The 17279-nt window shown below is 32.2% G+C and overlaps 2 protein-coding genes across 2 annotated transcripts in view; one reads left to right on the top strand and one right to left on the bottom strand.

The window, feature by feature from the left end:
- Positions 1-4131, top strand: part of LOC111634870 (ammonium transporter Rh type B-like) — an 11769-nt gene extending 7638 nt beyond the window's left edge. The window contains exon 9 of the mRNA XM_023379714.1: positions 3858-4131. The gene's annotated coding sequence lies outside the window, so the exon portion shown is untranslated. The remainder of the gene's footprint in view (positions 1-3857) is intronic.
- Positions 4132-4367: 236 nt separating this feature from the next.
- The window catches only part of LOC111634882 (N-alpha-acetyltransferase 50-like), a 36999-nt gene continuing 24087 nt past the window's right edge, over positions 4368-17279 (bottom strand). The window contains exons 4-5 of the mRNA XM_023379722.1: positions 5253-5319; positions 4368-4674 (exon numbers count right to left, since the gene is read on the bottom strand). Of these exons, the coding sequence (XP_023235490.1) occupies positions 4494-4674; positions 5253-5319 (248 nt within the window). The 3' untranslated portion in view covers positions 4368-4493. The remainder of the gene's footprint in view (positions 4675-5252; positions 5320-17279) is intronic.

The raw sequence follows: 17279 nt of genomic DNA, 5'->3' as shown, positions 1-17279 counted from the left end.
TGGCTACTTTGAATGCTCTTTCAACAAATAATCCATTTAATGGTTAAATTTTACAACTGGGACCCTTCTTTTGCCTCTAAAAGCTCATTTTAGAATTATAGATTCCTCCACACGATACTATCGATAGTGCGGGCTTTGCCATCTTTCTTTCACCGTTGTTCCTAAATGCCTACAAACAGCAGAGCACTCCCGTTGCAGAGTAACTGCCATTAATGAACACACCCACAAACTGTTACCAGTTGATGATGCTCATGCTGAGATCATCATATAGGATGAATAATCCTCTGGTAAAATATTTACTTATATAATAAATAAGTATTTTACCTATGAAAAAAAATGAATAATAAATCCGATTTAAATAAGGATTTAACAACATGTTTTTTAATTTTTGTAACCTAATCCCCCTTTTCACACTAGTTCTTTGTTTCGTATAACATGGATTCACATAACACGGCAATTTTTTGGAACGTAACTCTCGTGTTAATCGGGGGTTACCTGTACTTGTAAATATAGATTTTCAGCTGCTCCCAGCCTACAATGAAAGGTTGGTTGTCATTTGTATCACATTGTTTTTGAAATACGTTAATTTAGAATAATTATATGCAATTTCTGATTATAAATTAATGTGCAATATGCATTTATAGTGATATTATGGTGCCAACACTTGTTAAACCTCTTGCTTAAAAGACAAATTTTATGAGTTCAAAATGAATTTATATTACATTTACAGTGGAAATTTAATCTTTGTAATGTTCTATATGTCTTCAATGATAAGCATATAAAAATAATGTCATAATGAACTAAGGATAGAACAAATATTTGATTGTTATTGGTTAATTAGTTGAAAACTAAATATTTAATTTCATTGACTATTACAATATTTGACATACTTGGTTACTAAATAATTCTGATTTTAAGACCCTAAGGTTTATTCATCTCAACATAATGAAAACTACTTATCACCCATTTTATTGAATTTAAAGAATGATAGAGAAGTAACTTGTCAACAAACACTGAAAATTCTTTGTTGGTTCAATTTCAGGCTAAAAATGTTTTTAATTTATTTAATTTGAAATATATGCTCTCCACCTCAATAGTGTTACTCCTGTACATCATACTTTTCCGTTATCAATGGAGTCATGCCAGTCATTAACTAACTTCTTTTAGGGGAAAATTTTTGAATTGAAATAATGTGACTTCTAGTTTTCATTGAAGTTCATATATAGTTAATTGAGGCCTCCTGCCCCTAAGCTTTCCCCATATCTATTTAATGTAATATGAATGCTATATATTCTATACATATATGTGTGTGTTAAGTTCCATCAAGTCGTCGTAGACTCCTGGTGACTGCATGGACAAGTCTTTTCTTGTCCATGTAGTTTTCTTGGCAAGAGTTGAGGAAGTGGTTTGCCATTGCCTTCTTCCTTGAAAGATGTGTCACGCGCGCGCGGGGAAAGAATGCCTTCCGGGAGGACNTACCTCAAAGTCAATAAATTTATTTTTGCCGACCAAAGGTCCAATACTTTTTGAACAGACCTTGTATAATACCTAATTAACACTCATTGTTTAATAAAATGTTTCCTAATAATCTTATAAAAATATAATATAGGAATATACCATACAAACATTTAATTCAAAATATAGAAAAAATTAGCAAATTTTTAAATTATTGTACCGGGTTATCGTAAAGTAACCCTATTTAACGCTGTCTAGACAGGTTTAGCAGAGCAAATGCAGCCAAATTTGGCAAGGTGACGTTTCAGGACATGCGTAAGGCATTTCTGTAAAAAAAAAAATTGTTCAAAACCTCACCACTGTGGTACTTTTGGCGCTTTAGATTTCTGGTTGTGGAGCCACTTAGTGTGGTGTTAAAATTTGGAAGCCTCGACAGACTCACATTGCATGTGGAAGCATCATGAGAATCGATAACGATGAATTTAACTGTTCACCGCCTTCAGAATGGGATCATATTGAGCAGTAACGCCTGTTCAGTATCCTGTATATAGTTCGTTGCTTTCAGCGCCAGAAGTGCCCTAGTGGAAAGCTTGGTACTGACGTCTTTACGAAAATGTCTTCTAGGCCTTGACATTAGACTAACTCTCTATATCTTAAACCGTTATTACTAGATCCATCTTCATGACAAAACCATATTTATAATTTACATTTAAAGCAAGTACAGTACATCTATACTTGCTTTAAATGTCCATTTTCTGTATAATATACTGTTGTTGTATCTCTTGACAGTATGCTATTTTAAAATTCGATTTTTGGAGTCGAATCTTAAGATTTTAAAGTTAAATTATACACTATATAATTATTAAATAACTTATACAAGACTATTAGATTTCATTTTGCAAGATTCCTCAAATGATATGCCTTGAAAATCATACTTTGCAAATCCACTGATCAAAACAATTCGGAGTGCAACAGATGTTGCATTGAAAATTATTTGCATCATATGTTGTTATTACATAATATATAGTAATATGTGAAAAAAATATGCATTTGAACTGAATTGTTATCATATTTCCATCTATTGCAACTTGCTGATCAACATGCACACCTGCATAACCAGAACAAATGACATTTAATATATTGTGCTGACTTTAGCAGGGTGTATGATCTCTACGAACAACCAAATTGCTGCAAATCTGTTGTATGGAATTAGAGGTGATGGGGAATTCTTTGCCACTCCTCAATGAGCAGTCATATGCTTCCCTAATCGAATCGTTTTGAACAATTAATTTAAAGAGATATAATTATGGTTACAAAAATTACTTTCAAAAATTGTAAGATAGAGAAGCAAACTTGAAGAAATGAGCAAAGTGATTTTAACAATAAATGGAAAGATTTCATGATAAAATCACAATTCACAAACAGAAGACAATGTAAATTAGAAAAGGCAAATTGCATCCAAGTTTTTGCAAGAAATTTCAAACAGATAACAATAGTTCTAAACATACCTATGTTCTATACACAGTAAGTAGATAAAAACATTGCTGCAGGTTGTCTTCCTGCTTTTATATATTAGCTAAATATAAGTGCACAAGAGTACAGGCAATCATTAGTGGACTCTTCAATGTTGCTGTCATTATGCATACCCAAACCCTCTTCTCACAGAGCAAAATCCTATCTGTTCCTACATAAGATAGCAACACAATTTAAATTAATCTTAGTGTGTTTCAAAATTAAAGTAACTTTTGACTGGACAACATCAAAAACAAATGCATGGAACCAAGCAAGATTTCTCAGCATGGTCTTGCTTGCCAAGATAGAGAATTGGATACTATGTTCTGCTTTGTAATAAACACAAAGCTGTTTTCCTTGTATGTAGACTAATGAACAGCAGCTCCATTCTTATTCTGAGAGAAATAATAATTAAAAAAGTTGCTTTACTGCATGTTCTTTTTCCAATTTGTTCTTCTTGTCAGAAGATGGCTGTAATTTCATTGAAAGTATTTAAAAATAATGTTTTGTACAGAAAATTTTGAAAAATTAATACCAAAATGAATTATCAAAGTTTTTTGTGTAAATCCATCCTTAACAGATGAAAGGTTTTACATAATCTCACCTATTCTGAAATTCAAATGGTAAATAAATCAAAGAATGTACTTTCAAAATATATATTAAACTCCCAGTTTGTATTTTAAGAAATAGTATAAATACCCTGTGTATGTTGTTAATATTTAGATATAAGTTTTGTGGTAAAATGTTTCTCCGATAATTATCATTAAAAATATAGTGAAACCTCATCATATAAATTAGATATGTGTTCTATCTAGCCAAACAGTTAAAGAATGATTTACTCTATTGCAATCTCTAAGCATGTAAAACTTTTCTATTAATTTATGTATTAGAATATAGCTGGACCATCAAAGAAGTAATGATATGAGAGAGAGAGAGAGAGAGAGACTGAAGGTCAGAAATATAGATATACCAGTGTAAATGGTTACAGCCTGTTAACTGAACGGCAGAAAGTAGACTATGTAAAGCTGCCCTTTAGTATTATCCTACGGGAAAGTGAGATCAAGGAAGAGCATGGAAAAGATTGAGATTACAACCATGTAAGACTGAAGAGATAGGACTGGAATGGACCTAATTCAATATTCATAAATGATGATGCTGCTGAATAATTTGTATTAAAATTAGTAAATAATGTGGTAAATATCATTATTAAATATTCATTTGTTAATTTTGTTTTGTTTTTCAATTAATAAAATACGAAAGAATATTTCACATTTGTTTTTATTTCATCTCCATCTCTGATGAATTTTAACACGAATCCAATACTCGTACGCGCGCACACACAAAAGAAAAGGCACTCTTATGTGCTGTCATATTTATGCACAATAGAGATTTTTCCATACTTTCCCTCTTTTTTTTTTTTATCAAACTGGATGTTTTACAATCAAATTCTTGTTCCTTAAAAGGTAAGTTACTTGTAAAAACTTTCCTGTGTCACTGTTTATTGCCTTTTGATATTAATTTTACAATCACTCAGATCTCCATGAATTATTTACAGGTAATGGTTGACTGGAACCTCTTAGTGTTTTCTGAAGAACATGCGCATCGGCCGGTTCTATCCTCTTATAATAATGCTGCTTTGTTTCGACAATTTCAAACCCAAATTTTTTGTAGAATTCGATGGCACCTTCATTATTTATCTGTACATGCCTGAAATCATGCAATTTTATTTTTGATGTTTAAATAGATAAGATGCAAAAAAGATGTTACACAAGTAGAATGTATGTGTGGCTGCATTCACAATGCCAACAACAGATATTTTTATCATTTATCTTTGTAAAATTTTCACACTAGTCATTATTGTTGCATTTTCATCCTAGTCACTCGTTATTCAAAAGTAGCCAAGATTCAACATTTGTTGTCGTAATGGTATTGGTCAATCAATGTGAACTTTCCTCAATTCTCTTTTAACAAGATAGAGAAATGACTAATCTTGTGTATTGAAAAAAGATTTTGTCTTAATAAATTCAGCTTTTGAAGATGACTTATCATTTTATCTGCATATCCATTTTTAAAACATAAACAAGTCCATTCTAAAAGTGCAGAAATCCATGGAATAATGCTAAACATAATGTAAATACACAAACTAACAAACCAGGAACACTTTGGTGATGAACAAAATATAAGGAAAGACACACCATTACTATCATCTACGATCTGTTGTTATCGGCAGTGTGAATGCATTATAGTTTTTAATCTCTGAAAGCAATGTCAAAATAAATACTTACAAAAATATGCTATCAAAGTTGCCATCTTTTTCAACAAAGTTTAACACATGTTCTACCATTTTTGTACCTAAAAAAAAACAATAAAATAAAAATAATGTTTATTAATGGAAAGGTAGCAGAAAGATGTTAGTTAATAATTTAAAAGTCATCTTTATCAAAAGAAAAAAAATATATGCACATACACATGTATACCAGTATATTAAAATATAAAAATAAAATATACTAATTTTTCTTACTTTTACATTTGTAAATGGTACATTTTTTATTTACTATTCCAGAAAGATACATTAAAATGTCATACAAATGTTCAGTTTATCTAGACAAATTATAAAATGCCAACTAAAACAAATGGAAAAATAATTTCTTACATGTACAGTGTGCATAAATTTTTATTTATTTATTTTAGTTACATTAGGAAAAGTCTGATTGAGACAAATGATTTCCACTCCCGCATAATAAAAATAAACAACAAATAAATAAATTTTTTTGAAATGTCTTCATTGATGGTTTTAAAATTACCTAATTGCAATATTTTTCAAATAAATAAATGATGCTTTTTGTATTTTATACATGTTAATCTACTGTAAATCAATTTTATAAATCCTTTAAACCTATGAAGCATTCTTCTCTAAGAGAATAGAATATATAGAATTTTTGTCAATGACAACAACAACCATCAACTACAGTACATCAGAATTGCAAAAAGAAAACTAAGCAAGTGAAATTCTATGACAGCAATGAGACATTAAGAGAAGATACACAAACACTATGAATGAAAAATCTTTGGACAAACACCACAGTTCTTTGGAGAAATGTGGAATTATTAAAGAAGTTAAATGTAAACAAGAAGAGGAAATTAAAGAAGAAATAAAAACAAAAATATGAACTCGTGCTCCTGTAATTCAAATACCAGAGCCTTGCCTCATACAAAAAACTATTTGAAACATTTAATTAACTTTATTTTATTTCTTGTATTTATTATTATCTATGTTAAATTTTTATTTTTATGTTTCTTATATTTGACAAGACAACTAACTATTCCACTTCCATGGAATGACTGTGTACTTTCTCTGTTTTTGTATTTGGTTTCTGAAGGTGGGCATTAGCCCAAAACTATTCAAACTATCATTCATTTATAATTATTTATTATAAGTAAGCTTCAAATTAGACATATTTTTGTTAAACAGTGAGATCTTACATAAATGAGAGATGAAGAATATACAAAAGTAAATTTTAGATGGAGGAATAATTTTGTATTCCAGTATCTTACATATCAAATGATCTCATAGTATCATTATCTTGTGACACATGGTTGCAACTCTGGAACCACCTGGTTGGTTCTACCACCTGGGGAACAAAAACAACAACAGCACATACTCATGTTGCTGAGATTAAAAATATTTTAAAATTGTTACATGTAAAGTTTATTAAAACTTCAAAGTTAAAATTAATAGAAAATAATATATGTAGAATTTCATCAGATGACAATTAAGTTCAAAAATTAAACTGAAGACAAAGTCTGTTGTAAAAATCTAGCAATGATGTGAGCCCCCAGAAATAGTCTATAATTAAAAAGGAAATGTATATTTATTAAATAAAATCACCAAGAAAACAAGTAATATAACTATTGAGATGGCAACACTGGACTTTGATATCGTTGCTCATAAAGAACAGAGAGAAAACAATATTTAGAATAAAAGAAAATAAAAAGGGGGAATTGTTTAAAACTTCAAACGTAATAAGGAAAAGGAAGCGATGAAATGCAATATGAGTGTGGGGGAGTCTTAGTTATCAATGAATCACAATCAGAGTCGAGAGGATGGTGTCGGATAAAACATCCTGGGCAGACCTTTCTCACGACCTATCTTGGTTTCAAATTCTACTTCGAGACAGGTAAGAGACCAATCGGGGACGAGGAAGGGAAAGCCTGACCAATCAGAAAAGAAATTGAGAATGAAAAATTATAAAAACCCAATTGTCTAAGGACAAGGGTTCAATCTCTCAGTTTGAGCCAATCATCTAAATCATCCTCACCCTCAACTACGTCATGCAAACATAGAAAACATTGTCGACTCCTCCCACGATAGCTTCAAGTATGCAAATTTCAACAAGTTCAAATTCTTGACTATCTCATCATTGCCCCAGGGCTGTCCATCCAGTATCAATCAATGTTTCGTTGATTGATACTGGATGATACTGACAGAAACCAACATTGAGGTTCCACACTATTTTTATGACTCAAATTTTTGGATGTAAGCATACCCTTTAACCAAATAAATGGTTTTCTTTTGTGACACTTTTCATTTTTCTGCCTTTGCAAACCACCACCCACATACACGAGAGCCTTAGACCATCCCGACAAAAGGGAATAAAAACCCCCCGTAATTGGCGCACTTACAATGAGAGTTGCATAACTTTTCCAGCTGTTGAGTTTTTATTTTAAAAACTTTTTATATTATTAAGCAAAATATAATATTGTGTGTGGCACTATCTGTTATCAGATTTTCCTATAAAAACTTTTTATATTTTTAATTACTATAAAATGGCAAAAAACTTGAGGGTAGGGATGAGTTTTATAAAAAAGTGTAAATGTTAATAACTAAAATCTTCTAAAGTGTAAAATAACTAAAATCTTAAGTCCTACCCTTTCAAGATACATGACTTCCCTTTATCTCCCAACCCTATCAACCTTTCACCACCAAAACTTAATAGAATCAATACCCCTTATATACAAGTTCCTGTGCCAAATTTCGTTTCTTAATCGTCACCCCATCCTAGATATCAAACAAAATAGACGCCAACACACATGCACAGAAATTTTTGACTTTTTTGGATTCAGGTTGGATCAGGAATGTGGCAATTTGTAAAATCTCCATATTTTGAGGGTCACATTCCCATACTTTCCCTTGTTATGTATACATAACAGCCAAAAAAGAAAAAAAATCACCATTTATTCACTTTCAATCTTCCAGAATACAAACTTTTGGTGACAAACCTTTCATTGTATGCTACTTGACCATCAAAATTAAAACTTTCCTTAAAAACACAAGTTTAAAAAACTGGCAATGCCACAGACATCTTTTTTTTTCTATGCTTACCACTTGGAAAGGATAGAAAAAGTAGAGCTTTCTATCTACTAGAAGCAAATACAGGTAACCCACGTATAACATGGCACTTATATAGCACGGATTCACTCTAACACGGTTTGAGAATTGGGAACATCCCTGTATAACACGGTGCTTTTATAGCACGGGTTCACTCTAACACAGTTCGAGAATTGGGTAAAACCCTCGTACAACATGAAATGTAATAAAGGGTGTGTTCTTTTATACCTCTGCGTAACTGCACAAGCATTCTAATTGTTTTTGTGGCTACTTTGAATGCTCTTTCAACAAATAATCCATTTAATGGTTAAATTTTACAACTGGGACCCTTCTTTTGTCTCTAAAAGCTCATTTTAGAATTATAGATTCCTCCACACGATACTATCGATAGTGCGGGCTTTGCCATCTTTCTTTCACCGTCGTTCCTAAATGCCTACAAACAGCAGCGCACTCCCGTTGCAGAGCGACCGCTATTAACGAACGCACCCAAAAACTGTTACCAGTTGATGATGCTCATGCTGAGATCATCATATAGGATGAATAATCCTCTGGTAAAATATTTACTTAAATAATAAATAAGTATTTTACCTATGAAAAAAATGAATAATAAATCCGATTTAAATAAGGATTTAACAGCATGTTTTTTAATTTTTGGAACCTAACCCCCCTTTTCGCACTAGTTCTTTGTTTCGTATAACACGGATTCGCATAACACGGCAATTTTTTGGAACGTAACTCCCGTGTTATACGGGGGTTACCTGTATTTTAATGTACGAACTAATAAAAGATAAAAAAAAAGTAAGAATGAACACCAAACATCTATATTTCTCAGATTCTCAACTGGATACCTACTTTTGCAACCCTCTGTATACTGTTTACTATTATACAAATATTCATATAGTTGGTTCGCTTATTGTAATCGTTGATATTGTTATCGGTCGTCTAATATTATCAATGAACATATCCCAAAACATATAAATTAAATAATACAAAACTTGTCATTTCCTTCCAGTAACAAGAGCTCTTACAATTTTGTGGCAATTATTGCGAAAAACCGAGGAAGGATTTACCATAACTGCCAACATACAAAAAAAAATAATAAAATAAAAAAATAAAAAACAATCCTTTCAGTCACTGATATTCGTGAATGGGAGGAGGATTATTTTGCTGTCACATGCTTACACATTAAACTGATTTTCCAGTATGTGGCATTATAAATGCTAAAATTTAATCTTCAGTTGTTCATTTCGTGTATGTATGGTTTTTTTTAAACTCTTTCCACCCTGTGGGCACTAAGAGGGCCTCTTTTTTTTGCAAGCCCATTATGGATTCGGCCAGGCCCATAATGGGGCTGCCGGGTGGTGAGGGACGGGGCCCGACATATCTGAACGGACCACCCCCGAAAAATTCCTGGGGATTTTTCGACCCGTTCGGATTCTAACCCGGGTCCCCCAGAGCGATAGTCTGCCACCTTGACCGCTCGGCCATCCGGCCGCGTATGTATGTATGTATGTGACATATATATAAAGTTTTCATTCGTGTGTGTATAAAGTTTATTTTCATAATTATCATTCATTTATCTGTAATCTATTTCCTCCGTTTTTATTATTTAAGTGTACTGTGGTAATATCGTAATTGAACAAATCAATTTTTTTCCCATGTTCTTACCGGAGAAAAATTGAACATTATTGTTTATTTTTTATTAAATTCAAATAATACGCACTTTTTTAGCAATTTATTTTTGCTATTTCTTTCTCGTTCTTTGAGCTTCTTTCTTTCTTCTTGCAGGTGTTAATATGGAGATTATAGCTCAAATAGGCTCTTTCTCCGATAGACTTGTGTATGATCGCTATGCGACCGATGAGCCAGCCGTACCTGAACGGCCTAATCGCGCGCGCGGGAATTAATGCCTTCCGGGAGGACTTTTATGGGGAACTGGCCTCCTATTTAGTCGTTATTGGCAAGGAGAAAACCCGGAAAACTCCAAGCAGCCAGCCTGTCCGATCGCGGCACGAACCCTCGACCGAACTTCCCAGTGTTTAGGGTCCAGTCACCACCGCTATGAGCGGCAATGGAGACCACTCGGCCACTGGTGGGCCATACATATATATGAAGTCACTTTAATCCAAAAACTTTTTGGTTGACAGTCTCACAGCACTTTCGGTTAGAAAATTAAGACTTTATTGCATAAACTGCATGGGTGTTATAGGTATACACAGGTGTATAACACCTGTTCAATTTGTGCAATAAAGTCTTAATTTTCTAACTGGAAGTGCTGTGAGAGTGTCAACCAAAAAGTTTTTGGATTAAAGTGACTTCACACACACACACATATATATATATATATATTTCCATATTGTAAGGAACCAAGTCCAAGCATTATTTTTAGTTACTTTTATTTTTGCTTTTATTCTATTTTCGTTTGAAGCTTATGTTTTCTTAGGATGAAGGTTTCCTCACCATTCACCTTAGAAACTTAAAAATAGAAGAGAAACCAACTCACCGACGAGAGAAAAGCGCTGTAGGAAAAACTCGCACGCACTTGTGCTCCCAAGTGGAAAAAAGTAAGTCCACACCAAGAAAAGGGGGGGAGACCCCACAAGCATAACTTAGGACCTTGCTAAACCTTAAAGAATAAAAACATCCCGAAAATTGTCAAAAAGAATAATGTAAAAGGTTAGCGAGTATTGTCGAAAAATAGACTGTCAGACAAATAGAAAAAGTTTATTGTTAGCAAATAAGTATGTAAATGAGGGGAGGGATCGCACTCAGAATTGCGGGTATCTCAATAGCAACTGCTACATCAGGGAAGTTGTGGGGTCTGAAGTCATACCCTTCTTTCAATGCATTTCTGGAGCTGTATTTTAACAGAACAATGCCCATCCACATGTTGCTAGGAGTGTTCTAGACTTCTCAACATGACAGATATTACTTCTACCTTGGCCTGCCCAACAAACTTGGCACCCATAAACCCAATTTTAGATTAAAACCAGATACTTGCCAGATTACATCTTTTGGCTCTAATGATTTTCTGTTATCAGATAAAAAAAATATTGTGAAAAGACGGCTTTTTATCACTGTATTTTAACACAAAATAACTGTTAACAACATCTGTAATTGCAATAATCAATCTAATGTATTTCTTTTCCAAGAGAAATTGTAGATAACCACATTCATTTGCAAGCTTTTAAAGTGAAAATTAAGACAATTTTAAATTTAATTGTTATTGATGTAATTTCCAATGCTATTCTAGAAATTTATTTAAAATATTTTAAGTATTACTTGTGCTTCTGTATCAATTACTTAAATGCTTGATTTTTCAAGACCTAAAGATAGGCAGTTTTTGCCTACCATTAGGACTGAAAAATCCAGCATTTGATTAACAGAAATTGACATTAAATTGTTGATTACATATTATTTAAGCTACATAATAAAAGGTTGCATTTATATATACTGTATGTAGGTAATACAAAAAATTAAAGGCAATTCAAAAATTCCAGTGCCATTATTGTAAATACAGGTAAACTGCAAATGTTGTACATGAACAAGTGTCAGGCAAATCTGCTAAAGCATTTGTTACTGCAATTGTTTTATTATCATTCCATCCATTGCCTTGGAAAGGTGGAAGCTCCACTTGTCAATCACACATTATAGGAAGTGTATTCCAGAAACTGCATTTTGCAGGCAGAAAACATAAAACCAACAGAAATCCACCAAAGAATTTGGCACACTATGGAAGTGGCTGCATGTCTCAGAGGAAAGTAGTTCAAGTCTGGAAGAACAAATTGACTTCACATGTGACGAGAGCTGAAACAATGATCAAAGACTGCTGAATTTCTGTAGCCTAAATTTCTCAACATTTGGATATCAGCATTGGATCAATAATGCATACAATAATGCATGATGACCTGAAGTAATGGAAAATGTGCACAAGATGGCACCTAAACAATAACAAATTTATGTTGCACACTAATTTGAATGCTAGTAATATGAAGATCTCAGTGTTTTGGCAAGGAGAGTCATAGGTGATGAGAAGTGAGAAGGCATTATGAGTCCAAGAACAAGAGATGAACCATGCAATGGAAACACCCAAGCTTACCAGAATGAAAAGTTTGCAATTTTTCTCTCTACCAAAAAAATCATGTTGATTGTTTTCTGGAATATGAAAGGGCCTATTCTTGTGGATTTTCATGAACAGGGACAAACTGTTAACAATGCACATGTTGTGCCTTACTTGAAGACATTCTCAAGCCTGCAATTCACACTTAACACAAAGGACTGCTGTTCAAGAAGATTTTATTGCTTCATGAAAATGTGTCCCCTCAAACTGCCTCCAGAATTATGCAAACCATTAAAAAGATCAAGTTTGATATTCTTCCCAATCCACTTATGGACCAGACCTTGCTCCCACTAATTACCACTTGTCTGGACTTCTAAGTAAAGCACTACATGGTAACAAATTCACTAGTGATGAAGTGAAAGTGGTAGCGAACAATTGACTACATGCCCAGCCAAAGAACTTTTCCTCTGGCAGAATCTGTAAGTTTCTGGACCACCATTACAAGTGTCTAACAGCAAGGCTGTGGAATCGGAGTCGTGGAGTTTTGGTGTTTTAGCCAGAGTCGGAGTTGGTAGATTTTTACGCGACTCCACAGCCCTGTCTAACAGTAACGGGAAATATGTCAAAAAGTAAATTGTTAATTTGCATCAACTTGTATATTACATGACTAATAAAAAAATTGCCTTTAATTTTTGAATTACCCATGCATTTTGTATTTCTACATCAATTACCTAAACACTAGATTTTTGAGGTCTAAAGGTAGGCAGTTTTTGGCTTGAAAATTCCAGAATTTGGGTAATTGATTAACAGAAACTGGAACTGAATTGTTGATTATATATTATTTAAGCTATATAACAAAAGAATGCATTTATATAATATATATATATATACATAATTTTAAAATTTTCATTGAATATAAAATAATAATCATATTTCCAACTCAAAAAAAATTTGAAACTGAATAATTTAATGAACAGTTTTTATATTGGTCTTACATGATATTATAAAAAGTAAATAATAATTTACCTATTCCTAAGCGTCGATACGGTGCCAAGCATCCTAAAGTCATAATATATAAACGTCGTGAATTCTCTGAGGTATCTATACGACAACAAACAGCTCCTACTACAATGTCATTATAATAAGCTAAAAAAAATGAAAAACATTTAATTGTTATTGTGTAATAATAAACTTATTTTAAGTGAATATAAGATATAAGTAATGAAAAACAACTATAATTAAATATTCTTAGGGAAATTAAGAAACCAAGAAATAAAATATTTTCTCAAAAATGTTTATTACACTTCCAGGTAGTCTGACATCTGAAAAATAATGCACATACAATTTATCAAAAACTTCCAGCATCAAAACGATACAAAATTGGTTCTGATACATTGTAATGAAGGTCAAATGATGCAGAAACATGTTAAAGTTTAAAATAAGTTACATTAATTTTAGTTATACTAAAATATCTTTTAATACTATTAAAATAATTTATAAAATTATAAAAAATATTCTTTATATAAAGTTTATTTACACTATTCACCATAGCAATAAAATTGGTTGTTTGGAATAAAACTAAACACTCAAATACCCAAAAACCAGTAAAGGGAATAAAAATATTTACTTATACAAATGTTTTGTCTGTTTGTAACGATCATCATCAGGTATTCAGTAAGGAAAATAGAACAAGCAATCAAATGCATTAGAGAAACCAATACACTTTCTTCAGCATGAAGGGCATGTTTCAAACTCTCCTAGGACTTCTGTTCTATTTTTTATTTCTGTACACGTATATATAGGCAATTTAATTTTAAAATTACAATTTTTAATTTATCTTGGTAAGGCTGTACATGTTTGTGCTTGTGTTACCAAGGCAATAAGTATTGACATGTGTTCAATTGCTTGTTCTGTTTTCCTTATGGAATACCTGATGATGTTCATTACAAATGGACAAAAACATTTGTATAAGTAAATATTTTTATTCCTTTAACTGGCTTTTGGCATTTGGTGTGTATAGTTTCTTTTTCAGATTTATCTATACACTCCAATTTATTAGCATACATCATTCTCAAAAGCCTCTCATAAATGAAAATCTCATAAATAGGAAAAAGTTTATTCATTATTTCTTCTGGTGGAAATTTATACCTTGTTCTTGTATAAACCAGTCACCCTATCTACATTCCTAAAATAACATTAAGGTGCTAGATGCTAGAAAGCAAAATAAACTTATATGTCCATCAACCAATAATTCTAAATGAAATGGAATAAAATAAAATAAATAAAATTAAAGTGTTGATTTGATTATTTACTGATATAAGAGAATCACTAGATATCCATTTCTCTCTTTGTTACTAAGTATTCAGACATTTCTTTATTTAATGGCAAAACACAATAGTTAGTTAATACAATGAACAAGCAGAAAATAAGTAAAACAGAGTAAAATAAAATTGTAATCACCATTAGAGGGTCTGTAATGTAGAGATAAAGTTTAGTAAACTACACATTGCATTAAAATGAATGGCACATTCTTAAGAAATGAAGACAAAGTTAATGAAACATATAAAATAGACAGTGGAGACTACAAGCCATCTAATCAGAGTACATGGAAATTTCAACTTCATTACACTTGTAATTAAAATATTTTGTTCTTGTTAATGATTGTTTTATCAAATATTATCAATTATTCTATTAGAATTGGAGAAGGAATAGAGTTACAAGCATATCTTACATAAAAATATTAATTTATTTCTTTACTGACTATTGAGGCCCTTATTACTAGACTTGTCACGATTGATGCAAAAGATGACAATCCACTCTTCTTTCAATATCCTTTATTTAAAATTAGTATGCATTTCAGACTGTTAGTCCCTCATCAGCCAATTTTTATCTGTATAAATAATTACTCTTGTTATTTTTTTAATAAATACTAAACCAACAATGTAATGACAATATAATTACATTACATAGGTTTATAATAAATTAACATATTCCTAAATTTCTTCCCATAGGGTTGTTGTACAAAATGACATATGACTTCTTTTCTATTCAGTTTGTAAATTCTTATTCCTTTGTTGGTTTATTATTTATTAAAAAATAACAAGAGTAATTATTTATATAGATAAAAATTGGCTGATGAGAGACTAACAGTCTGAAGTGCATACTAATTTCAAATAAAGGGAATTGAAAGAAGAGTGCATTGTCCTCTCTTGCATCAATTGTGACATCTTGGTTTCAAATTCTACTTCGAGACAGGTAAGAGACCAATCGGGGACGAGGAAGGGAAAGCCTGACCAATCAGAAAAGAAATTGAGAATGAAAAATTATAAAAACCCAATTGTCTAAGGACAAGGGTTCAATCTCTCAGTTTGAGCCAATCATCTAAATCATCCTCACCCTCAACTACGTCATGCAAACATAGAAAACATTGTCGACTCCTCCCACGATAGCTTCAAGTATGCAAATTTCAACAAGTTCAAATTCTTGACTATCTCATCATTGCCCCAGGGCTGTCCATCCAGTATCAATCAATGTTTCGTTGATTGATACTGGATGATACTGACAGAAACCAACATTGAGGTTCCACACTATTTTTATGACTCAAATTTTTGGATGTAAGCATACCCTTTAACCAAATAAATGGTTTTCTTTTGTGACACTTTTCATTTTTCTGCCTTTGCAAACCACCACCCACATACACGAGAGCCTTAGACCATCCCGACAAAAGGGAATAAAAACCCCCCGTAATTGGCGCACTTACAGAGTTGCATAACTTTTCCAGCTGTTGAGTTTTTATTTTAAAAACTTTTTATATTATTAAGCAAAATATAATATTGTGTGTGGCACTATCTGTTATCAGATTTTCCTATAAAAACTTTTTATATTTTTAATTACTATAAAATGGCAAAAAACTTGAGGGTAGGGATGAGTTTTATAAAAAAGTGTAAATGTTAATAACTAAAATCTTCTAAAAAGTGTAAAATAACTAAAATCTTAAGTCCTACCCTTTCAAGATACATGACTTCCCTTTATCTCCCAACCCTATCAACCTTTCACCACAAAAACTTAATAGAATCAATACCCCTTATATACAAGTTCCTGTGCCAAATTTCGTTTCTTAATCGTCACCCCATCCTAGATATCAAACAAAATAGACGCCAACACACATGCACAGAAATTTTTGACTTTTTTGGATTCAGGTTGGATCAGGAATGTGGCAATTTGTAAAATCTCCATATTTTGAGGGTCACATTCCCATACTTTCCCTTGTTATGTATACATAACAGCCAAAAAAGAAAAAAAAATCACCATTTATTCACTTTCAATCTTCCAGAATACAAACTTTTGGTGACAAACCTTTCATTGTATGCCACTTGACCATCAAAATTAAAACTTTCCTTAAAAACACAAGTTTAAAAAACTGGCAATGCCACAGACATCTTTTTTTTTCTATGCTTACCACTTGGAAAGGATAGAAAAAGTAGAGCTTTCTATCTACTAGAAGCAAATACAGGTAACCCACGTATAACATGGCACTTATATAGCACGGATTCACTCTAACACGGTTTGAGAATTGGGAACATCCCTGTATAACACGGTGCTTTTATAGCACGGGTTCACTCTAACACAGTTCGAGAATTGGGTAAAACCCTCGTACAACATGAAATGTAATAAAGGGTGTGTTCTTTTATACCTCTGCGTAACTGCGCGAGCATTCTAATTGTTTTTGTGGCTACTTTGAATGCTCTTTCAACAAATAATCCATTTAATGGTTAAATTTTACAACTGGGACCCTTCTTTTGTCTCTAAAAGCTCATTTTAGAATTATAGATTCCTCCACACGATACTATCGATAGTGCGGGC

Source organism: Centruroides sculpturatus, unplaced genomic scaffold (genome assembly GCF_000671375.1).
Source record: "Centruroides sculpturatus isolate CEXI.00-Female unplaced genomic scaffold, Cexi_2.0 scaffold135, whole genome shotgun sequence".
NCBI classification, from domain to species: Eukaryota; Metazoa; Arthropoda; class Arachnida; order Scorpiones; family Buthidae; genus Centruroides; species Centruroides sculpturatus.
The sequence above is the reverse complement of the archived record's forward strand: the minus strand, read 5'-3'. Positions and strand labels throughout refer to the sequence as shown.